This window comes from Paramacrobiotus metropolitanus, unplaced genomic scaffold, assembly GCF_019649055.1.
Source record: "Paramacrobiotus metropolitanus isolate TYO unplaced genomic scaffold, Prichtersi_v1.0 Parri_scaffold0000098, whole genome shotgun sequence".
In the NCBI taxonomy this organism is placed as follows: Eukaryota; Metazoa; Tardigrada; class Eutardigrada; order Parachela; family Macrobiotidae; genus Paramacrobiotus; species Paramacrobiotus metropolitanus.
In genome coordinates, this window is record NW_026570318.1 from 469,572 (window position 1) to 494,720 (window position 25,149).

Below are 25,149 nucleotides of genomic sequence, written 5' to 3' on the forward strand. Positions count from 1 at the left end.
CCGTGTATGCGCGCCGTATCTTTTAAGGAAACGAATCCAGCAGTTGCCAAACGATCAAAGAATTGTTTCTAGAATTACTTCTGACGAACAGAAATCTTTACGAATAAATACGAAAAATTCCTGACCTTTTCAGATAAATTCTACGATAGAATTTCCTGGTTACGTACCTGGAATTTTGGTAGCTGTTAACTGTCTGTCTGTGGTAAGTGCACAGTAGCTAGATTATTATCAGCCTAGCACGATAACAAAAGAAGCGGATATATCCGCATACAAAAAAATATTGCTACTGCAATAAAGCCGTGCCTTTCTGCCTGCTCATTGACCTGTAGAATTAAATATACTTGTATACTGTAATACGAAATACGATGTCTGGGAGATACGGAATTCTTAACGGACTGAAAAGCATTTTCCCGTTCGGAACACGTGATAACATGGAGGAAACTATGTTTATGTACGCTGATCGACCAAACCCTCGTCAACCGTCAACTGCTACTGGCGCTACGACGCGCCAGCAGACAAAGAAATTGGGAGCTGCTAAAAAGTCGAAAAACGACGATAAGACTGAGGAATCGTCCAGTGATGACGACACATCATCGCAGACGACTGCGAGGAGAATTTTCCTAGGACGAAAGCACCCAGCAGACAACATGGAAATTCCACCGGAATTCCCGCTGGGAGACGGCAGCGATAACGAACGAGGAGATTCTCCCTGGAATGGAGATCAACTCGACACGACTATGATCGAGGCGAATGAAGACAATCTGAAAGACATCATTGAAAATGTTGAAAACGAAATACCGATAATCGGCGAAGAAAACCATAAAACAAAAAAACCGGAAAAAGAGCTGGACGAACCAGCAACGGAAAAATCAGCGATGGAAGATTCACAAAATACAACCACCGATACTCACGAAGAGGAAGCCATGGACAAAGAAGCCGCCGATATGACTGAAGCGGAATTACGAGACGCATTTTACCAAGTCGTCCAACGAAATACGCACCTCCGAGGAGAACTGTCCCAATTAAATGAACATTACGAAGAGACGTTGGAACGCCTTGAAGAACTGGAGAAAAATCATGAAGCCATGGAAACAGAGTTTGACGAAAAACATAAGGAGAACGCGAATAACGAACAAAAGAATAAAACATTAACTGCTGAAAATGAACGTTATAAGAAAGTCATTTTCAAAATGGACCAGCTACGAAAGCTGGATAAAAGCAAACACGTAGCCGAAATGGAAAAATTACGCAAAGAATTCGCTAAATCGTTGAAGGAAAAACGTCACGAAGACGCGAAGGCACCGGCCAAACAGGTCAAAACAACGGAAAAATTTGGATATTTTAAAATGGAGCGCCGTGACGCGGTTGGCAGAAAATCACCTTTCGAGAAGCCACGTGAAACGCGAGAGGTTTTGTACACCAGAGATCAAGTGGATCAGACAGTGGAGAACGCGCAGTATACCGCTTACGAGCAAGGATATCAGGAGGCAGTGGAACAAATGCAGGAAGAAAATTTCCGCTTAAATGCAACAATTCGAGATCTGACGAACAGATCGTTGCAAGCCCGTTCCACAGCACCTCCACCTCCCCCAAGACGCCCACCACCTGTCAACACAGCACCAGTTACAGTTCCTTTACCACCGGGAACGATGCCCGTTAAGGACGTTACGGAATTAATTAAAGCGGCGCGCGCCCCGATTCCAATTACGAAATATAATGGAAACCGGGAGGAGATTGACAGTTTTATTATAAAGTTTCGCCGTGCTGTAGTGCAAAATGCCTGGGATGAAGCCACAGCTGTAACGCAGCTAGGAGCGGCATTGACCGGCGAGGCACAGCAGTGGTATAATCTGACGATCAGATCGCAGCCACACCTGGATAATATTGAAGCCTGGTTAACGCTCTTGACTGAGCGCTTTACTGATAAGAATCGGGCTACGACAGCCTTGAATGAGCTGACAACACGTGTCTGGCAAGCCGGAAAAGAAGACATTGACACCTATTATCAGAAAATGGTATCTTTACGCGATATGGCCGGTATGATCGGATCGGATAAACAACTCTGCACATTCCTTACGAAAGGAATAAGGGATTATCCGCAACTACACATGGCCTTGAAAATTAAAGATCCGAAAACGCCAACGGAATGGCTTTCGTATGTCAGAAGTATTATTTCGGACGATCCGAAATATGTAAACGGAACTGACAAAAAGACTGCAACAGTTAGTTTGGTAACCGTCGACGGAGAAAGCTACGCCGTAATTAACGCAGCAACAGCTGACGACAAAGAGGAACCGTGGAAAACGGTTACGAGAAAAAAAGTGGAATGGCAACGGAGGAAGCCCAAACGGTGACGACAGCCGTAAATCCCCCACGCCATCATCCTCACCGCCGAAAGGGAAATTTAATCGTCCTTGGAACGGAAATCGAAAATTTAATAACGGCGGTGGAAATAACAATAATAACGGCAACTACGCTCGCAACTCCTTCTATTGCGATAATTGTGAGATAAAGGGTCACGAAACCCGGCGTTGCCGATTTGCTGGAGTCGCGAAAATCGACAACCCTACGTTCTGCAATAACCATCCCGAAATGGAGTTATTCTACATGAAAACTCATCCGGAACACCAGCGAGCAGCAGCAGTAATTGCGCGCCACGCAGCCGGAGCCGATAATGCGGACTCGAACGGCGGAAACCGGGGGAATTTCCGTGGTGGCAGAGGACGGAGTGGATTTCGCGGCGGCGGATACCGCGGAGGAAACCGTGGGAACGGCAGATATAATAATAATCAGGGAGGACGAACCTTCACTGATTTAAACGGTAATCCTGTACCGCAAGATGCCGCAGCTGGTAATTTAAACCCGCAAGGGAACGGCCAGTAAATCCCGGCTACGCTGTTCCCGTACCTCCGAAACCGCCGGATAAAAATATGCACACGGATTTTAAGGCGACGAACGCCGAAGGAATAAGTATTCACGGATTCACCGTGAACCGCCCTCCACAGAAATACGCCGAAGTAAATTTATTAACGGCATTAAATCAACCGGAGATTGCACCGGTGCTGACGCACAGCATTCAAGTAGGAGGAATTCCAGTGGACGCAATGATTGACACTGGAGCGGAGACGTCCTTAATTTCGCAACAATTTTGCGAATTAAATAAATTGGAGACGTATAAATTAAAGACGCCACTTTCCATACGCGGAATAGGCGGTATACATAATTTCCCCGTGCAATACGCTTGCACAGTGCCCGTCTCCATGGACGAAATAATGACTGGCCATTGCTTCTACGTGAAGCCAACGCAGGATGCCGTTAAAGTCCTCCTTGGACAGGATTTTCTGCGGAAGATAAAAATTGTGATAAGTGGAAGTCGCATTGTGGTGACAGAATGGATTCCACCTAACGAAAGAGGGCCAGTGAAGAACGCTGCCACGAGTGCAAATGTGGATGCGTACGAAACGCAAAATAATACGGCAGTAGAGATAGTGTCATCTCTCCCTACCGGTGGCACCGGTCGAAAGATAAAACTACCGAAGAAAATCGATGTCTGCGAACCGGACTACGCAATAAATACGTGTGATCGAGATGTCACCAGAAGAGCTGAAAGAAATGCAGGAAGAATATGATGTGAACGCGGTGGAAAAAGAGCTTACGAAAGCTGCAACGGTGATTAAAGGGCAAACGAGCCAAAGGCACGCGTTAAATTATTAAAAGTCTACGCGACTGACGACTTCAACGTGGACCCTGGATACACGTGGATATCGGCAATGCCAAAGAAATACGATATCGTACGAAACGAACCGTACATTTTCTCGCCGAATCCCGCTATATTCTCTGCAACGCAGATGACCCCAGTACAAGGACTGGTGAAGCCGGAAAACCGGATAATCGATATATTTATGACCAATTTCAAGATAAGCGGCAGATTGTACGCAAAGGCACTTGGCTTGGAATTTTGAAACGTATGAAGAAATACAGGACGAACCTGTAGTTTCCACTGTAAAAGTAACGCCAATGACTGCCGATGAGAAGAAAGAAATGGATGAAAATATCGCCGCGATGCATTTCGGTCCACAAATTGATGAAGAGAAAAGAAAACTGGTGCGGAATTGTTTACCGAATTTCGGGATGTATTTCCATCGAAAAGCCGTCCATACGGGACAGTGACAGACAGTTGCAAAGCACCATATTGATACAGGTGACGCTAAACCTGTGAAGTGCCCGCCACACCGTACGAGCTGGAAGGAAAAGAATATATTTCTGAGCACGTGAAGGACATGTTAGCGAAAGGCGTCATACGACCATCAAAGTCTGCATGGAGTTTTCCAGTGGTACTAGCGATTAAACATAACGCTGATGGACATCGTCTAGCCGGTTGGCAGAATACGAGATTCTGTGTCAATTATATTCGCCTTAATAATGTCACGCGCAAAAACAACTATCCCTTCCAAATCCAGATGAATTACTGGGAGCCGTGGCCGGCAACGCTCTTTTCTTCACCTTTGACTGTCACCAAGGATTTTGGCAAATTCCTATGGACGAAGAATCGATACAAAAGACAGCTTTCATAACGCAGGATGGACTTTACGAATTTACGAGAATGCCTTTCGGCGTCTGTAATGGTCCTGCGACCTTCCAAGCTGCAATGGATACTACGATACAACCATTAAAGGCGATGGGATTAGAAGGAATTTTCGCATTTTTAGACGATCTAATATGCGCCTGCAAAGACTTGATGGATGGCATAATGAAACTACGAGCACTATTTGAATGTTTACGTAAATCTGGCTTTACGCTAAAGCCATCGAAATGCCATATCGCCAAGGAGGAACTTCATTTCCTCGGTCATATCGTATCGAGGGAAGGAATTAAAGTGGATCCGGAGAAGATTAACGCGATTAACGCAAGGAAAAAGCCGACTGACGAAAAGTCGCTACGTTCTTTCCTCGGATTCGCGAATTATTACCGGAAATTTATCCACCATTACGCGAATAAAACGCGTAATTTATACGATTTACTGAAAGGCGGAAAAGACGTCAAGGCCGATTGGAACGAGAAGCACGACGAAGAGTTTGAACGACTCAAACATCTTCTCACCAACGCGCCAATTTTAGTAAAATTTGATCCGGAAAAACCCGTGGTTATAGAATGCGACGCTAGCTACGTAGGAATTGGAGCGATACTCAGTCAGGATGGAAAACCGGTGGCTTACGCAAGCCGTGTGTTGAAAGACGCTGAGAAGAAATACGCACCTACGGAGCTGGAGTGTCTTGCGGTCGTATTCGCTGTAAATAAATTTAGACATTATGTTGATTACAGTGAATTTACGGTCAAAACGGACCATCAAGCGTTGGCAAATCTCTTACGATCAACGTCGAAACGGGATGGAATTAATCCGCGACTTACACGCTGGGCAATTGCTCTGGGACGATACCAGATAAAAATTGCATATCGCCCTGGAAAAGCGAACGATAACGCGGATGATTTAAGCCGAAATCCCATCGGACAACCATCACCAGACGAGAATCTGGATGAACTGCCAACATTCGACGCGTATAAAGACGAAGGGATGAAATTAAATGATTATGAGCGGTCAACAGCACGAATAAATGTGATTACGCTGGACGACCCAGCTGATCACGATGCGGATACCGAAGAAGACAATTTTATGTTCTTACGAAAAGAACAGGAAAAGGATCCCGTAATTTTAAAGAAAATTCTAAAGCTGGAAAACCGCGATGCGACGAAGCCGTTGCCGAAAGATTATGACACATACGAAATGTGGCATAAAGTACTGTATAAAATATCGGAACGAGATGCACAAAAATACCGTCGATTCATCGTTCCACGTCACATGAGAGGAGATATTTTACGTGCCATGCATGATTCCCCTTCAAGCGGACATCTTGGAAGAAAGAAAACGTATAAGGCGATAGAAGTACGATACTTCTGGAACGGCATGACGCAGGACGTCATCGATTACTGTGACAGCTGCAAAAGATGCCAGATGCGGAAAATTCTTGGAAAATTACCGCCAGGAAAACTACAAGAAGTGAAAGTCGGTGAACCATTCTTCAAAATTCAAATGGACTTAAAAGGCCCGTTGCCGATTACGCGGAAGAACAAAAACCGATACATCGCCGTGGCCATCGATCACCTAACAAAGTTCGTGATAGCAGACGCGCTGCCCAATATAAAAGCTTCAACAGTCGCTGATTTCTTCGTGAAACGAGTGATACTGCCATATGGAGCACCAAGGATAGTCGATACGGACAGAGGAAGACAATTTACGAGTAAACTCTTTGAAAGGATTACGAAAATCTTAAAAATCGAACGACACCTTGGATGCGCATACCACCCGGAAGGACGCGGTTTGTTGAGCGGCAGATGCGTAGTATAGCAGATTCACTCGCGATGTACGTGCGGAGAGGACATGTACGAAATTGGGACCAGTTTCTTCCATTTGTAGTCTCGGCACGAAACCGAGTACCGCATAAAACGACGAAGATGTCTCCGTTTCGAATGCTGTACGCCAGGGAACAAGTAATTCCAGAAGATATCGTTACGCAAACGAATCTTCCCGTCGACTACGAGTCAGTAGATGATTACGTAAAAGCGACAGCAGATCACCTCGCACGTGCACACGAAATAGCGGAAATATTTATTGAAGAAGAATTCCAAAAGAAAGCGGAATTATATAACCGACGAAAGTCTACGCCTACGTTCAATATCGGTGATCTCGTATGGATAAAGCAAAATCAAAAGAAGAAAGACGAAGTAGATACGCTACGAAAGCAGTATCTGGGACCATACGAAATTTTAAAATTCCCATACGGAAACACGGTCACAGTAAAATGCCAAAAAGACGGAAAAATAATGGACGTGGCAGTTGACCGATTTAAGCCATACATATCACCGGACATCGAACTGCGGAAAATTCCCAAATTAAGAATCAAGTTGCCAATTAAACCAGCGGAATCAGATACTCGTGACGAACACGGGTGGGAAAATGTCGAAGACGAAACTCCAAGTGTTACGATAACACCGCAACAGCAAGGCATTCCCATACCGCAGGCAACGGATAAAATACAGGAATCCACGCCTGGGCATAGTAGCGATAAATCACACGAAGTGATGAACGCCATCGACACCGTGCCGGATAAACCAGCTGAATTATCGACGGGCCTAAACGAAAAGCCCTAACGAAATGTTGACAGCACCTCTGAATACGAATTTAGAGGATGAGCATGAAAATCAGCTGAAACGCAGAATTTTACGCCCTAGAAAAATGATTAATTATTCCAAATTACATAAAACGGGCAGAACGGCACGAGTTAATTTTTTGAATATTTTCTATCGATAATTACCGAGAAATAATTACGCGGACTAGTTGGGATTATTTTATGTTATTTTTGTCGTCCAGAATAACATGGATCGAGACCAGAATCAGGATCAGCGACCTGTCCCGATTCCATCACGAGGACGCGGATCAAGACGGGGACGACCCCCAATGAATCGTGGAGGATATTTTAATCTACCACCACGTGGTCCTTACATCTACGATCCCCGAAACGCAGCACAGGAAATTCAAGTGCCGATACGACTCCCGAATGTCTCGCTGACGCACCAGCAAAACCCATATCAGCAGGGAGGCGGCACGGTGACAGTTCCTTTAACACCAGTTATTGTGCTGCAGGAAACACCTCCAGTGACACACGCGCAACGAACGCAACGACAGTGGATTACTTCGCAACGAAGCGTACCAAGGCCGATTTATACGATTGCCGTCACATCTGCAACGAATACGACCACAACAACTACGGCTACTTCTACATCTATGGCTACGCGTCCAGCGTCAGTGTCACGTCAATCAAGTGGAGAAACTGTCCAGATTATGGCTGATTTACGCGCAGAGAATCCACGAGACCGTATACGAATTACCGGCCCACTTAATACTGACGAACAGTATCGCCGGCAAATCATGGAAGAATTACGCGCGGAATTAAACGCCCAGATGCGACAGCCAGGACAGATAGAAGCGTTTATCGAACAATCAGACGATCCAATGAACGAATCAATTACACTCCGTATTCCTACGAAAGGAATGAATCGCCGTCGAAAAGTGACAGAGGAAAAGTCTACGCAGACTAAAATTCAGAAATTGGATGAAGTGATGCAGTCTCGACAGTCAGAAATTCCTTCGGAACTGTCTTCAGTCCCTGTTTCACGCGCATCGACACCAGCACGATCTGAATCCCGCAGCCGACATGCCGACGAACGGCAGTACGACATTCCACAAATTAGCCAGGCGATTGTTGCCATTAAGGAGTGCATTGAAACAGTCAAGAAACGAAAGCGTAAGCCTTCTCTGGCTTATTTGAAAGAGCAGTATCGCCAATGGGAAAAAGATATTCATAATCGTAAAGCGGATATGAAATTATTCAAGTACGCACTGGAACAAGGAGTGCAGCGTGGAACGATTTTGGAAACATATAACGACTGGCAGACTGATGCAGCTTATGTGAATCCAGAGTCACTGCAACGTGGTCACGAAGACTACACGATGGACACACCGCACAGAATTGAAGAGGCAATTATAAAGGCGTTAAAGAAATTCGAAATCCAAAGGGATCCACCTACGACGAAATTTTACGACATTTAAACGCCGTTTTCCAGTACCTGCAGTAGACTGGATTCAACACCAGCATAATGTTCGTCGAGCAGTGGATGCCCTGGTTGAACAACATTTGACGGAAGTTTTACGCCAGAGAAATGATCCAGAGCCACGTTATGCTTTAATGGCATCACGCAGACAACGATTGTCTGGCCTGACTGGAACACCGGCGAATAAAATTCCAAAATCACCATACGGTCCAGATGTACGCCCAGCACCTACGACGCATAAGCGATATTCTAACGCAGTGATGGAACCAAAACGCCGTTACGATACGACATCATCTGGCGAAGGGAATACATCTGTAGTTTTATTGGATGAACCACAGTCTGAACCGCGACGAAGTGAAAGAATTAGCCAGCGTACGCAACGCTCGGCCCGGCTGACACAGACAGCACCGGAACCACTTCCGGAACATCCAGACCACCAGTCGCGAGGAAAGCAAACCGTCGAACAAACCCGCACGCTCCCTTGTCTCCCGCAAGTTCACGTAGTGCAGCACTTTCAGTGGATGCACCGGTATTTATCTCTATGGATAATATTACGCAGGCGATACGAATCGTCGAAAATACGCAAAGCCGACCTACAGTCATTAGAATTTGGGAGGCAATACGTGCACAGCCGGGTATGACTGGAATTACGCGAGAAAGAATTCAAGAAGAACTGGAAATGCATGCCACAAATGCACGGCTCGTAGAACGATACTACGGCAGCTGGGAAGCAGTTTATCAGCAACCGTGCAGCATTACGAATCGAATAAATGCAGACTTTGAAAATCCCTTCTTTTGGACGGAGGCTGTTAATCACGCCATCAGAGACATTCGTCACCCTAATGGATCAACAATCCGAGAGATTTTTAATTATTTACGAATATATATCATCAATGGATTGCCAAATAACGCTGAAAATCAAATCGAAAATACAGTAGCAGATGAACTGGATTATGAAGAAGACGATGGCCGATATAAGACAGTTGGAAGGAAGTAGACAAAGAAAACGCTACGATTGGCTGACGAACAGTCTGATCTGTCTATTACGCCCACTTGAAAGAATTATACGAAGAAAACGCTATGATTGGCTGACGAACAGCCTGCAGTTGTCTACCACGCCTCCGAATTTCATGAGTGAACGAGATGAGACGCACGTGCTAGCTGAACGGCAAAAACCGCATGCAAACCAGTCCTTCATCTGCATAGCCGGCAGACAGTGAATATTTTTGAATTTTTTTTCACGTACCGGTAAAATGGAGTATAAAATTGAAAAGTTCCACGAAAACTGTGAGCGATGTCAGAAGAACGCCGAACGTCCATGCGTACGTCATTTGTTGTCCGGATTGACGGAACCGCAGAAGGTAGCAGAACTCTTCTACGAAGCCATTCTGGGTAATGTAGCCGCGTACCTGGAGTTTATCCGCCCGGAGTACTGGGAGAGTCCGCACAACAACGAGAATTTCCGCGAACGAGTCATCGTGGAAACGCATATGCGCATTCGACGGAAGGAGGAACGCTGGAGGGATATCGAACGCCCACCATCACAGCCAGCTGAAAAGCCGAACGCAGGTACGCTGCCAGTTGTTAATCTGGCTCAGTTCACGAAATCTACGCAGGAACCTTCAGCCCCACGACACCCATCACTCGATAAACGAGTGGAGAACATGCCGGCGCTGATGAAACGCATCACCGAAACGGAGCCAGTCATCCAGGATGTCACAGCTACATTCCGTGGATGGGGACGAACCCGAGAACCCGTCATCTATAACGAGCAGATCGCCAACAAACCGATCTTGAAGAAGTTCTCATCGGTACCGAACGTCTTCTTGGACCCGAAACTGCAACCTCCTACGAAGGAGAAGGACGATTCATGTGACGAACACATGAACCCGCGCATTTTACAACATCCAACTATGATGGGTATTCACTTCGGATACAGCACTATTACGACTCAAGCGGAACGGTTGCAGAAAGCTTTGAATCTGCGGAATGCTGACGATGTAACAGAGACGGCCCTGAAAAGGATGGTGTTGAATTTCCATTCCTTTTATCAGAAATCGGAATTGGACAAAGTCGTGCAGGAACAGAATACTCCAGGCTTGAAATTTTCCCGGAAAGAAGCTACGAAAGCCACTCGGGACGAGGCAGTCGCGCTGCGGATCGGGATGATCGTGACGAACACGATTATTATGATGAAGATGATTACGAAAATCAGCAGCGACGCCGCAACCGCCAAATTGGACGATACGACCCGAAGCGCTAAACTGACGAGTGGCACTGCTGAAATGGGAATAATTGGAATTTTGTGTTAATAAATTTGTGTTAATTTTTTTTTCAAATGTTGATCTAACCAAAGAATTTGACAGTTTATTATTTCCTAAATAATTGTGATGGAAATGATCTTGATAAATTTGCTCATTCTAATGATGCTCATTTTGTACGGAATGAAATCTCTTTATTTCATGAAATTTGTGTTAATTTTTATTGATACGCTGGCCAGAGACGATACGGACGGATATGGATGCTGACGAACAGCATTGTCTCGCAGGAGCTCGAGTCCCTTTCCGGTGGCATGCAGGGATGACGGTACGAGTTGTACGATACAACTCTGTACTACGTCACCACAGGTGTGCAGAGCCAGCCAGGTGGATATGTGGCCAGCGTGGTGTTGTGTTCTTTTAGTGTGTGAATATGCACAGTCTCGACTGGCATATTTTTCTCTTCCCTTTTGTGCCCTTTCCTCCGCAATGTATTGCATTCACTTATGAATAAAATTCCCATTTTATTCACGTGTGTTGTCTCATATTCATTCGTCATCCGGGATACGAGGATAAACCTCGTATTCCCTATACCCTTCCTGCCGCTCGCGCGAACTAAGACAAATTAGCATTTAATCTGTTTCATTGACGCTGTAAATTGCACCGTGGTAAAAAACTATTCAATGGTATTACTTATATTAAAACACCCACCAAAGGCGGAGCCGCAGGCGACGCCGAGCTGCGGCGCGGGCGGAGCCCGCGGAGCAGCAAGTCAAGCTTTTTTCATAAAAATTTTAATTTTTAAACTGAATAACAAAACTCATGAAATCAAATGCAACAAACACCATTATATGTATGCGAAACACGAAACAAAGAACTTAATTTGTGCTGCGATATTAATTTTAGAATTATACCAGGCTGTTAGTGATACGCATTGCATGCAGTAAAGATAGAGAAATGCACAACTAGTGGTCAGTGCACCAGGACCGGGAAAGCTAGCGGTACATGTTTTACCGTGCAACTAACTGAAAAGCATTCCGAGACTATGTTTTCCAGTTTTACAATTTATCGTATTTCGCTGTTGCAAGCTTTTGAACGCGGTCACGATACCAAATGCCATAAAAAACTTTAAAAGTAGACTCATGGACACTGGACAGGGTTAGATAAATCAAATCCCGGACTTCTGTCCGCAATTTAGAGTTAATCTTTTCTAGTAACTACCGGTACAACTGCATTAAACACCGGTTGCGCTATAACTAGCCGCTATGCATCTGTAGATCACATAGGTACTTCAATAACAGATTCCACCCAGGTGCTGTTTAACCACGGACAAACATTTAATAGCGCCTCTTGCTGACAGCTAGTGTGTGTGTGTGTGTGTGTGTGAAATTGCTGAGAACAAGAAAAGTATAAAGGTTACATCTTTTTAATTATTTTTGCGCTGCTGTTTCTGGATGTAAGATTTTCAGTTACATATTGGCGTATTAAGCAAAGATGCATGATACCCATGTTCGTTATGATTGATGTGGAAATTGTTACTCGGAGTATTTGTTGTAATTTAGTTGCAAATTAATATTCACAGAAAGCGTCCTTAGTTTAAAGTAAAAAAGCTCATAATTAGTTTACAGTTAAACGATAAACTTCTAAAGTGCCAACCCATGCGAGGCCTGCTTTGCGCGACAGAGAGAGCGTACACCTAGTAAGTAATGTTTCTATGTAGTAGTTACAGTACAGTAATCGCATGGCTTGCATTAATTAATGTGAATTGTAAACTTGTAAAACATATCAAAACGCATGCAGTGCGATGCACATATTACTATGTAGTAAAAAATCTAATCATTTTTTGGGCATCCTGATATTACATCAGACAGCGATGGGATGACCCCCCGGCCCCCAGGGGCCAAACAAATTTCAGGGAAGGTAAAAAAAAACTATACCACAATTATACAGTCAAGTAATGCTGTCATCCAGCGTGCTTACTTACCTCATCGCACCCATTGTCATGCAAGTACGGTACGACTGCGCTTTATTATGGTTGCTATGTAACGTACGATGCGCAGAACAGCACTGCAGTACGAAACTCCTGCGCATAGCCACTTCGATTTAAAGATTGGATCTATTCCGTGCCACATCTGCGTTCAGGGTAATAACTGTAGTGCAGGTACAGTATTTAAACGAGAGCTTCTGCTTCTACGCACCACCAAACACCCTTTTGCGTAGTCAATTGATTTGTGCACATTCACGTGGAAATTGCTCGGGCGCGCAAAATTCGTTTGGGGTTACAGGTAACAAAAATTCAAAAAATATTGTTATTAATGTAAACAGCTGGAATGCGAGAACGTTCTGAGCATATCCGCTATCAATAGTTATAATGAAAAGCTGAAGCCGACATCGACCACGTCACTTCGAGAGATGGAGGTTCATTCATGCATGTAGAAGATTAAAAACCATTAAAAAAACCATTAAAAAAATTAAAAACGATTAAAACCATTAAAAAAATATGAAATTTAATAACATAATTTACAATAATACGAGTAATAATAATATGTAATTTAATTTTGGTGCCAGACTGCCAGCCAACAGCGGTATACTTCCTTAACAGCGGTATACTCCTCAGTCCCCATATACTCGTATGTACCGGTATGCGGGCCCCACCGAACACTTTCGCTACTACAGACTGTACGATACAAGCACACCGAACGCTTAGCTGCATGAGCAGCCCCACCTGCGCGCGGCTACTTGACTTTCGATTGGTGTGTAGATTTGCAGCAACCAGTTAATTTTTATGTATTCCGTGTCTGCCTTTTTGGCAATCCGAAAACTCAGCTGGCTGAGAATTTTGCCGGTCATTTGACCATACAAAAGGTAGCCGTCGCGAAATTCCGCCTGGATTACAAATGCCAAAGCGCCGTCGAAGCAGAACACGCAGCATGAGTTGGTACTCGGAGTAACCAACTCACTAAGTTGCATAGCAGTGCACGTAGTGACTTCGGTAGTAGGTGGATGTAAGTATTTCCATGACAACTGCCGTAAATAAGTTTTTTCTGTGAACAGACACTCGAAATACAGGGAGCTTAAAAAATACCGGATACTTCCAAAATCCAGATATTATAGAGTACTAGGAAATGCACGCTGTCGTGCAATGGCAGAGCGGAGCGAGACTTGAGCGAAATTTTCACCAGTTATTCGGTACTTCTATAGGTCCGCACATGATGCAGTACATAGTGAAATAAGCAATTGTCTGTGGCAGGGGCTACGTTTTACTCGAAACGCAAATTTATAAATTTGTTGGAAACTGCATATAATTAAGAAGTAGTTGCGTCTCGAAAGAAATGGTAAATTAAATCGTAATTAAATTTTGATAAATAAAATTCCATGGGTTATTCATTTGCATAACAGTTGATAAGACACTTACGGAGAATTACCCGTAGTGTTCCTGCTTTTCTGCCAGTTTTTGAGAATGCCGCGAATTTAAGGAAGGATGATTAATAATGACATGCAACCATTATAAGTTTTAAAAACTTCTAAGTTAACTTTAGGCTTACGAAAAAATGTTAAAGAGGCTACAGTAACTACGGGGACGCAAGTACCATTATGGGTTTACACCTTAAAAGGGTAACTCGTAGTGGGCGTGCGCATAGCCAATTCGGGTATTTAAATGAATGAGTACATGGTTGTACTCTGCATTCTGTAACATCTGTGCGTACAGCTTAGGACAAAATGGTCGCATACCCAACATCTCCACATTCAGTACGAATGCAGCGCAGTGCACTGTACGACTGAGTTCAAAATATCCGTTTTCGTACAAGTGCACGGCACTGCTTGCGTACAGAATGCTGGGTATGGGGCTATGCGACCATTTAGTCCTACATTGTACTATGGGAAATACGGTGAACTCTTATATTTCGAACGAAGATATTAAGCAGAGTAAATAAAATATAATAAGGATCTCCAGAGTTTCATTCGCGCGGAGCGGGAAGCCAACAAACGGTTTTATTCCAAAAATCGCTAGAGTAGGAATTTAGCCAAAAAAAGGTTATTCTTTCAGTATTTTGCTCAAACCGGCTACGGTTTTTAGCAGAATAGCAGCACTCCCGGACTCCCCTTCTTTATTTTTTAAAAGTACGCACTTCTTCAAAAATTCCGGAGGGGCCGCGTGTTTCCGTGCCACCCTATCTAAATTCGACACTGTGACAGTGGGAAGCATGTAGAAAAAAGCATGTAGTAGCTAAGGTTTCTAGCAGCTACAATACAGTAATCACATGGCGTGCATGAATGCGCATTGTAACTTCTAATAAACACCGAACCGAATGCACATATTATTATATTATAATAAAAAATCCAATCATTTTGTGCATGATAATATTACATCAGACAGCGATGGTGAACCCCCCGGCCCCCAGGGGCCAAAAAAATTTCAGGGAAGGTAAAAAAAAAACTATACCATCAAGCAATGCTGGCATCCAGCGTATTACTTCCACATCGCAACCATTGGCATGCAAGTAAAGTACAGCGCACTTTATAATGGTTGCCACGTATGATGGTAAGCTACGATGCGCAGTACAGCACCGCAGTACGAAACTCCTGCGCATAGCCACTTCGGTGATTTTACTACGTAGGTACATACTCCAAGCTTTCCATCAGAGTGTTACAGTGCTATTCCGGGCAAGAATAACCGTGCGACTCGCAATTCCCTGCCCCAATCAAATCAGGATACTTTGAAAGATACAGTGAAAACTCATCGTACGTACACCGCGAAGAAACGTACACCCCTCTATTATGTACGAGAAATGCTGTGCCGAATTACGCCGTAGACTAAAATACAGGGGGAACCTCTACGTGACGTACACCTCAGCGTTGCGTACGCGTACACTTATTCTCTGTACCGCGTAGGCATTTAACTGTACCCAGTCACCTCGTGAATGCGTACACCATTGTTTCGGAACTGCAGATTTTGAACAAAGAGAACTTACTCGCAATCCACTACCTAGATTTTTGTATCCTGTGTTAGGTTTTAATAATCTTTTTGGTTGAAAGTGTGCGAGAGGATTGTTCACGTCTATGTACATGCGCACAAATTGACGCAGTTTTGTTTGTAAACCAATGAAGTACAGAGGGTGATTTCGCAATATGCTTCCAGCAAGGGAAGAAATTCCCGATAATTTCCCTTTCTGTCCTTTTTATCTGTTTGCTATGTGACCTTGTAGAATGAAGTGTGCCTAACTGATCAGATTGATTTCTTGACTTCGAGCGGTAAACATGGAACAAAAAGTTAATTTGAGACCAAGGTGCCGTGTGCTGGCGCTATAAACAATTTGTAAAAACAACAAAAAAATCGCCGAGCGCCTGATGAGCAAAAGAATCGTTATTTCTCATACTACGATGAACAAGGTTTTCGAACAATATGGGCCCGAGAGTGAAGGGAATAGTTCGCCTGTAAAGCGCCTTCGAAATCAGTCCCTACCCAAAGTGCGCACCAACTCCCTTATCGCCAAGCCAAGGTAGAGATGGCAACGGCCGGCTAAACGGCTGACCTTTCGGCTGACGGCCGGCTGAAGCCCTTAGCCGGCTAACTCAACGCGGCTGGAAGTCTCAGCCGGCTAGAGCGGCTGACCAAATTTTCCAGCCGGCTTAGCCGGCTGGCGGCCGGCTAAGCCGTTTATTTTCTCGCTTTAGAAAAATTTCGCAAAATTTTGAAAATAACGTTGCAAAGTGCAGTTAAATCACCAAAAATTACAAGCTGTTCCGTTTATGTTGTGAAAGCACGGTTTTTCAAAACTTTCGAAGCCGAAAAACAGCGGTTATTCAGAATTCCGAGTCTGAACGAGATAAAATTCCATAATTTTTTACAGTTAATGGCGTCATTGCTACTGAAATGGCATCATGACGGCCGAGTTTAACAATATCACGAGCGAAAGCGACAGAAATTAGGCGCAAACCGAAGAAAATGTGACTCAAAGTGACTCGGTGGCGCCATCTTTACCGCCAAAAATTGCACAACGAGGCCGCCGTTCAAGCCGCTTCAGCCGAGTCGGCCGCCGGCTAAGCTGCGGCTGGCTGAAGTCTCAGCCGGCTTAAGCAGCCGGCCTGACGTCGGCTACGGCTTGAAAAAACCGTCAGCCGGCTGGCCAATAGCCGGCTAAGCCGCGGCTTAGCCGGCCTCGGCTAAGCCGTTGCCATCTCTACGCCAAGGTCATGCGGGCTATCTCGGCACTGAATCCAGAGTCTCAACGACAGTTGGAAAGGAAATTTGGGACATCCCAATACACGATACCAAAAATTATTCACGGGGATTTCGAAGCGAAAGTGCGTAAAAAAGGCAGAAATATGCTCTGTCAAATAAGCAGGCACAACATAGTGCTTCCCGTGGTTCCCAATTTGCCAAATTTTTGAACCAACGAAATTCATTTTACATCATCTCAATTGGCGCAGCAAAGGTATATCTTGATTATACGGGCGAGAGAAGAAAAATCTGTTACGAGCTTAAGGGATCCAAAAATCCCGAAAATTTGACGAAATTTTGTAACGTTAAAAAATCACAGGGTGTTATGTTTGTCGCCGGAATTTCGTATCGCGGCCCAACAGCAACCCGGTTCATTCCTACTGCTGCTAAAGTAACCGCCGATTTCTACATTCAAAACGTAATGAAGCTATTAGCGCGAGAAAACTTCCCCCGCCTCTATCCAGGCGAAGAAAAGAAGGTGATACTGCACCAGGACTCCGCTCCCGCTCATGCTACCAATAAAACCTGCCAGTGACTAGCTTTTAGCGAAATCCGATACATTCCAAAGGGTGCATAGTCGAGCAACTCCCCGGACCTGGCGCCCATGGATTTTGGAACGACTGGGGTTTTTAAAAGAATTTTGTATGAGAAGCATGCAACGTCGATTTACGGTTTGTTAACAGTCCCGCGCCGCTCTTGGTCTAATTGCCCTGTGCCGTAAAATACTTTGTTCCTGGCGTAAGCTTGTGTTGTTGGTCGTAGAGAAGAAGGGCTTTTAGATAGAGGATTTATTAAAACAAAATCTGCGCGGCGAGAATTATAATAATTTTATGAATGAAGTGGAAGCATATTGCGAAATCACCCTCTGTACGTGTGCTTTTAGGGTTTCGAGCATTGCGCAGTGTGTACACAGCAGTGTGGGGCAGTGCCCCTAGGTTGGAATTCACCCTCAGGGGTGCTGGGGGTAGCTAATTTGAATTCCGTACACCCCCGAATTACGTACGAAATTTTCTGTACGGAGTTGTACGTTTTTCAGAGGTTTCACTGGTAACGTTTTGCACTACTGATATTTTCGTACAGTAGGAAACAACAAGCACTGCTCATTTCCAGCATATCAAAAAATTGATCGGCTTTGGGAAATTTAAAAATGAACTGGAAAATTTAAGCACGTATTAGCGTTTTTTATAAATCGGGGGAAAGATGGCGGGACAGAAGGTGTGTCATTTGGATTTTGGCACTTTATCTCTTAGTGCTTCGGAGCAAAACAAAGGCGTCCACCCGAATAACCATAAAAAATAGAAATGTAACGATAATTATAAGGAGTGTGATGTCTCCGGCAACGGAGCGGTACCCCTTTTTCTGTACAACAGCGGATAATATAGTCAGCAACCACAATTAATAAAAAATTATGGCATGATGGAAGAGCAACTGAAATGACAATGCAATTTCGAAGTTATACAAATTACGGATGCATGAGGCAATTAGAGACATGTAAAATCAAGGCATACAAGCCATAGCCGGTCTGAAATGGAAGGTAGGAAGCGAAAATACGGTTTCATGGCCAGATATTCAGCGTATTCAGTTTCGAATACCACCATTGTTTTCCGGTCCCGTTGCTTGCGGCAATTTCGATAAGGGTTGAAAAGCAATAGTGCGATTATTCTCATCGAAAAATACAGTATGTACGGTAGTTAGCATTTACTACAGTAATAAAAATTAAAATCAAGCGATATAGAGCACAATATAGGATTAGCGAATAGCAGTCGGTCCGGTCGACCCTCGTCTCAAAAACATAAGTAGTATAAAAATATCTAAATCGAGAAACAATGCGCATAATTCGCTAGCACTGAGTTCGCACTGAGAAACGCTTACTTATTTGCGTCAGAGGTCTTAAAATAATGCATATCTTATATCTTCCTGGGTACGTTGTATCGTAGCCTCGGAGTAGTATTTAAATAACTCTGATAATAAAGCGCAAGCGCTTCAGATTACTATAAAAAAATTGATTAAAATTACCAAAAATTTTAACGTTGAGAAATAACCGAATTCTGCAAAATATGGGCACACTGGCGAGAAATTCAGTCCGTGAATGGCGCATGCATCGAGGTTAAAATAAGTTTTCGATGGCGTAGTCCGCTAAGCACAACAATATACAGTGTTCTAAGCCTATAATAAAAAAGACGCAGCACGCTATTGCGTGATTACGCTGTCTGTTTGCTTTCGGCGTCGTCCAAAAGGTCCTCAATTTCTTCAAAAGACGGGAATGAGCACGGCATGCTCTTTCCTGCTGTCCGGAAATACCAATAGCGCAGGACCGTATCTTGTAAGTGATAAACTAGACCGGAGAAGCCGTACGAGGCCAAGATGTAAACGAGCTCCAGGTACAGTATCGGAATAATATTTATGACTCGAGGATCCGACGCGTTCTTTCCGTTGCTGTGCTCTGGACCGTAGTACAACTGTACTGCCACGCACATTGCAACGATTTGAACATATGACGATATTATTTGGCCTCCTTGAAAAATGACATCCAAAATTTCACAAGGTCTGCATAGTGCTGTGGTCCACGAGGTCAATTGCTGTGGATCTGCAGGCCACGGTGAATCACCGCTCAGACAGCGTACACGATCGAGAAGTTGCAGCGCTTTGGTTTCCGCCGTCATGCTGCACAGGAGAAAGCTAATGGATGGGAGTAGAACGCCGCCCAGGTATGCCATGCGCAGCATGAAGCGATGTAGATCGGACTGGAATAAAAATTGATTTATGCATTTATCTAAATACTTCTGTTGTAATAAACGTAATAGGAGTGACAATTTCATCGACAATTGGAATTCACGATATCAACAAAAGCTAACGTCAATTTTCGATACCAGCCGCCGAAGAAACCCACTTTTCCCGCCATAAATCACTTTCGCCGCTCCAGACACAAGTCGCGATGATGAGGGTAACTCTTGCTGGAACCAAAATTAGGCTGGCGACAGCGAAGCCGTTAATGATCAATGCACATTTGCGGATCCTCCGGGCAAAGTAGCGATCATACTGTAAACTCTCAGTCGTGAACAGGTGAACCTTGGCGTTGCTTTTATCTGTGTTAGGCAGAGCTTTTGCATCGGCAGACTCCTCTTGCATTTTCAGTTGCAACTGATAACGGTAAAACCAGAATTATAGTATTAATCCTCCATCAATACGCGATTACACATCGAAGAAAAATACTGCACTGATACTCTCATGCAATTGAAAAATTCCGGAAGAATCACCATTAGCTAACAAAATTAAATAAGAAATACAGCGATACATACAGGATAAAATTTTAGAAGGCATTCAAAAACATTATTTTCTGATACCTTGTGACTTTTCGACTGTTGCATTTCCAGTTACGTAGCGCGGCAATAAATACAGCTGTCCGGTGCTCCCTGCTGTCTGCAGTCTTGAAATGTTTTACGATTTCATCCAGGAAGTTCAGCATCCAGGAAGTCCAACGTGTAATTAGGCGTAATTACAGTATACATGCGATATCGCCGCAACTGAAGGCAGGATAGGTACACATTGCAATCCCTTCTATGCGACGTCAGGTGAAAATCGTTACGTACAGACAGGCAACGACTATACAGATACAGTCGCCTACTACTCTGTAGAGCAGTTTTTATTGTCCACTGCTGTAAGACGGCAAAACAGAATTGTGCAAGACATTAAATTTAATAAATTAATTATTAATTTATTAAATTATTTGCAAGATATTGAACTTATTATGACGATGCTATTATCATTATTGGTTATTAGACCGGCAAACGCTATTATTGCGTTATTATACAGTCGCGTACTTAAAGATAGAAAGTTAAGATAATATATTATGGACACACAGATACATTTTTGACCTTTTTGAATATACATATACGAATGTATACCTGAAAACATCTATCGCGTCTGCACTTAATTATAAATGATTTTACGCGGTATGAGCGGTATGGTACTGTGTGCTAATTATACGATATAATTAAAACTGTTTCAACCAACGTTAAACTTTATTTTGTACCGTATGTGCAACCTTATGTACAAGTACACTGGACATGGTACTCTCAAGAGCTCGTACAAGCGCTATCGTTGTAGGCTTGTACAAATACAAAATTAATACGCGATAGACCAATAATAATAATAAAGACTCATTTAGTCGTGGTAGAAAAGTAGTTAGCCCTACATTAGTGGTGAACCACTAAATGTTGGGAGAAGAGATAGGGATTTTTTAAAAAAGCTGCTCTTCTCCACATACTGGTATATTTATGTGCATACAATTAATATTAACAAACAAAGCACATGGTCCATAGAAGTACATATGTAATAACAAAAATAACTGAATCATATGTATTCGACCGGAGCGGGGAAGGTTCTGTAATTCCAGCAAAATTGTTTGTCTGTGTATCTATCTGCCTGTCTGTCCGATACCGAAGTAAAAACCGGATGTTGTGCGCATAAGCGGTTCTTTTGCGCCACTGTATACAGTGTATACAAATTATCTGGTTAAAGAATGCTGTAAAACAACGCTAGCAAAAAAATGTTTGGAAGGGCATGAAAGTGAACGTTTTTGTGCAAGTACACGAGTTTGGTACCACGTACCGGGTCGCTTCCCTTAAATTAAAGCGCGGATTGGTTAGCAAAAACACTTTCAATATTGTAAACTTTTTTTGGACTACCTTCACAATAAGTTGCGGAACGTATTAATTATGTGATGCCTCAATTTATAGTATTATGCTAAAACATCAGGCTAGTTGTTTGTGTTATGAACGACTGATGTTTAAGCGGTAAAAAATCATCTTAGATTTTGTTGTTATTTTGCAAAGCTGAGTAATTAGCTGACATCAAGGTGATGAAACTTGTAGGGGATGAAATCTTCTTTCAAGAAACCTTACACCGAAGTGCTGGTAAGTTACACATTTTTGAAGGGCCCAAAAGACCGTTCCGGAGAATAAGAGTACGGTTTAGCAAATTGTTAAGTGTTGACTCAAGTTATAGTTTTTTATTCAATTAAATACTGCGTATGTGCCAGGACAGCCAGGCAGGAATTATTATGCATAACAGTTGGGCAGTTGATGTTGTTATTAATGTACTCATTTAAACTGCTGTATTAATGAACAGGTTTTATATTTCCAATTTCCGCACTCGGATACCTCGGATTGTTTTCGTCCCGTTATAACATAATGTGGTAGATGCCATTTCATATGGCGTCTGCCAAACCATATCGCTTGCGAAATGTCACACTCTGAAGGTTTCACCGCTCGCATCAGTGGAGTGGTCGGCTAATTCACGGGCACGCCAAGCTGATGTTAGGGTTACCTTCTTGTCGTCGTCATCTGTGCGCGGAGATCATGCGCATCACCGAAGGCGCCGGCGGTGCTTTTTGACTCCGATATTTCCGAACGGCTGTCTGGGCTTCAGCCTTAACCAAGACCTTTTGCCAGCAATACATGGCTTGCACGCCTCGCCTCCGCAAAAACCTTTAGCGTCTCCCACTAAGGAGCAGAGCATGCTGAATAACACTGCACCTTTATGTGGGCGCCTTGATTCGCCAGTATCGAACAAAACCACTACTTCTACCAGTTTCTTCTACTTCTACTTCTATCCCATATTGCCGGTATCCAGAAAATATAAGCCGCTAAATCCGACGAACTAAAACCGTCAACAATTTTTTCAGTTCGTAGCAGAAAACAATTAAATAAGAAAGGAAGAAAGTAAAGCTGCATGCCGAGACAAAAGGTAGGATGTTCGGAAGAAACAAAGAAGCAGGTGGAACACAAATAGGCATAAATCTCTTGCACCGCACGTGCCCGCCTCCTTCCTCGAGTATCGCGCATCATCGATGGCACAGATTGCCAGTAGCCAAAAGGTATAAGCCGTTAACTCGGATGGACTGCTGAACAATACTCGACATTTTCTCAGGCCATATTTCATTTATTTCAGTTAAAACTGAAAATCTTAAAAATGATGCTAAACGTAACCAACGTAACGATTGTGAACGTGACCAGCTCGATCATGCAGCGAAAATCTCTGCTTGCTATTGCCCGTTCGGAACTTATGGCGTTTCTTGTTGTGAGCTTAGTCGTTTGTATCATCGGTTTTGTGCTTTTTGCCTTCTTCTCGTGGTCCTCATCCGGCAACCGTCTCTCTTCGAGGGCTCGCGCTACCTCATCTTGAATCAGGCCATCGCGGAGATACAGCAGATTGGTTTCCATCTGCCGGCTCTCACTATCGGCCTTTACGTAGACGAAGCTGGCAGCCACTCTGTGCTCTCCAGCAGAGCGTTTTGTCTGCATCAGGCCTTTTTCTTTCTGGTGGTGATGGTTGTGTCCATGTGGGGCCTGTTCGGATTGGCCTTGAACCGTTTCCTAGCCGTCCGGACAACGTCGTTACAACAGTACAAGCGCTGGACATCCAAGCAGTTCCAACTCACCCAGATCGTGATAATCTGGTTGATTGCGATTTTATGCCATATCTACATGTACATCCAACCGGATCTGGTTATGCCAATGGACCTCGCGTCAGGGCCAAAGTGTAATACAAGGCCCAGTGTACAGTTTACGCTGAAACAGATATTTGGGACGTACGTCCCACTAGGGCTCACTGGAGTACTGTATTTGGTAATTGCCTTCCTGCTGCTGAAACAGCGGATAAAGAAACATGTGGTGACGGATGCCGTTGTAATCGTACAGGAGAGAAATTTCGGGAGACACCGAATCCGGTTGGCCAAAATTCTGTTCATCAACGCCACGGTGCACACCGCGGCCTTCCTTATCTTCCCGGTGCTGAAGACCGTACGTGGTGTGAGTGCCAGCGCGGATCCTTTGCTGCCGCTCTGGTTCCGCTTAGTATTTCATGCCGGTCAGATGGCAACACCGGTAAGTGGTTGGAGAGTGTTGCTAACCTAATAATTCGCTAAAAAACTAAGTCTACCATCTGCTCTCAGTGATTCTGGGCTAAATGGTAGCGTCAGCCGCGCGACAGATAAGGTCTTTTTGTTATGCAACAAAATGCCGACCGACGGAATTGCGCGTTGATGCGCCGTTACTTGCAAGAATAGTGGCGCATGTGGTGCAAGAATTGTTTTCTGAATATTTCCATTTGTTTGTCGCATTGTAAAGGGTGCGCACTGCGCAGGCGGTAGCTCAGCCCGTGGAGGAGCGTGCAGAAGACAGATCTTCTTCGAAATCATGCAGCACGTGAAAGATTGCACTTTTCTTCTTTGGGCTTTTTGATTATTTCCACCTTTACTTAGATTTCTCGGATTAGTATTTCCAATTTCAAGTTACTGAAATTTTTCTCGCACTTTTTTAAACGTACAAACGCCTGCAGATATGGTACGAGTACGCGAAGCAACCCCGCGAGGTAGAGTTGCGGCATCGTAACTGCGAGTAGATCTGCTTCCAATCTGAGACCCACCCAAAAGATGAAAAGTGTTGCAACCCAAAAGTGAACCTTTACTTTTGAAACTAAACTGATTCTCCAGAAATTCAGACTGATTAATGGTCTGCTAGCTGACCTGTAAAGAATAGGTGATCTGTTGGTACCAAAGCAATTGTACAAGTACAAGTACAACGGGAGAAGTACAAGTATAACATTAGAATGTAGGTCCACCATCTCATGTGCATGAGATGGTAGACCTACATTCTAATGTTGACAACATTGCTGTCTTTCTGACGGTGGGGCCACGCTTCTCACGTGAAAAAAACGCATTCAGTTGCAATAATAGTCCCAGGGAGTTATTTTTTTAACACCTACGCAAAGATCGTGAGGAGTTAACATCTGTAATTATTTCAAGCATTTTCAAAAATTATTTTGCTTTCACTACAAATTAATGCAAATTGTAAAGTACTCTTTTCATACTGCACTTGCTTAACCGATTCTTGTTTTGCTTAGGCAACGTTCTTCTTTCTAAGCCGGAATTGTCGCAAGGAAATCGTCTCTCTTTTCAAAATGCAGCCGCCCAATCGCAGATAAGCAGATAAGATTGTG

General features: G+C 43.8%; 1 protein-coding gene across 1 annotated transcript; it reads left to right on the plus strand.

The window, feature by feature from the left end:
- Positions 1-16,247: 16,247 nt before the first annotated feature.
- LOC129596950 (uncharacterized) lies at positions 16,248-17,683 on the plus strand (the record flags this gene model as incomplete). Its single annotated transcript, XM_055494356.1, has 2 exons — positions 16,248-16,426; positions 17,392-17,683. Coding segments are annotated over 2 exons (471 nt in total), but the record flags the coding sequence as incomplete, so codon positions are not given.
- Positions 17,684-25,149: the final 7,466 nt, after the last annotated feature.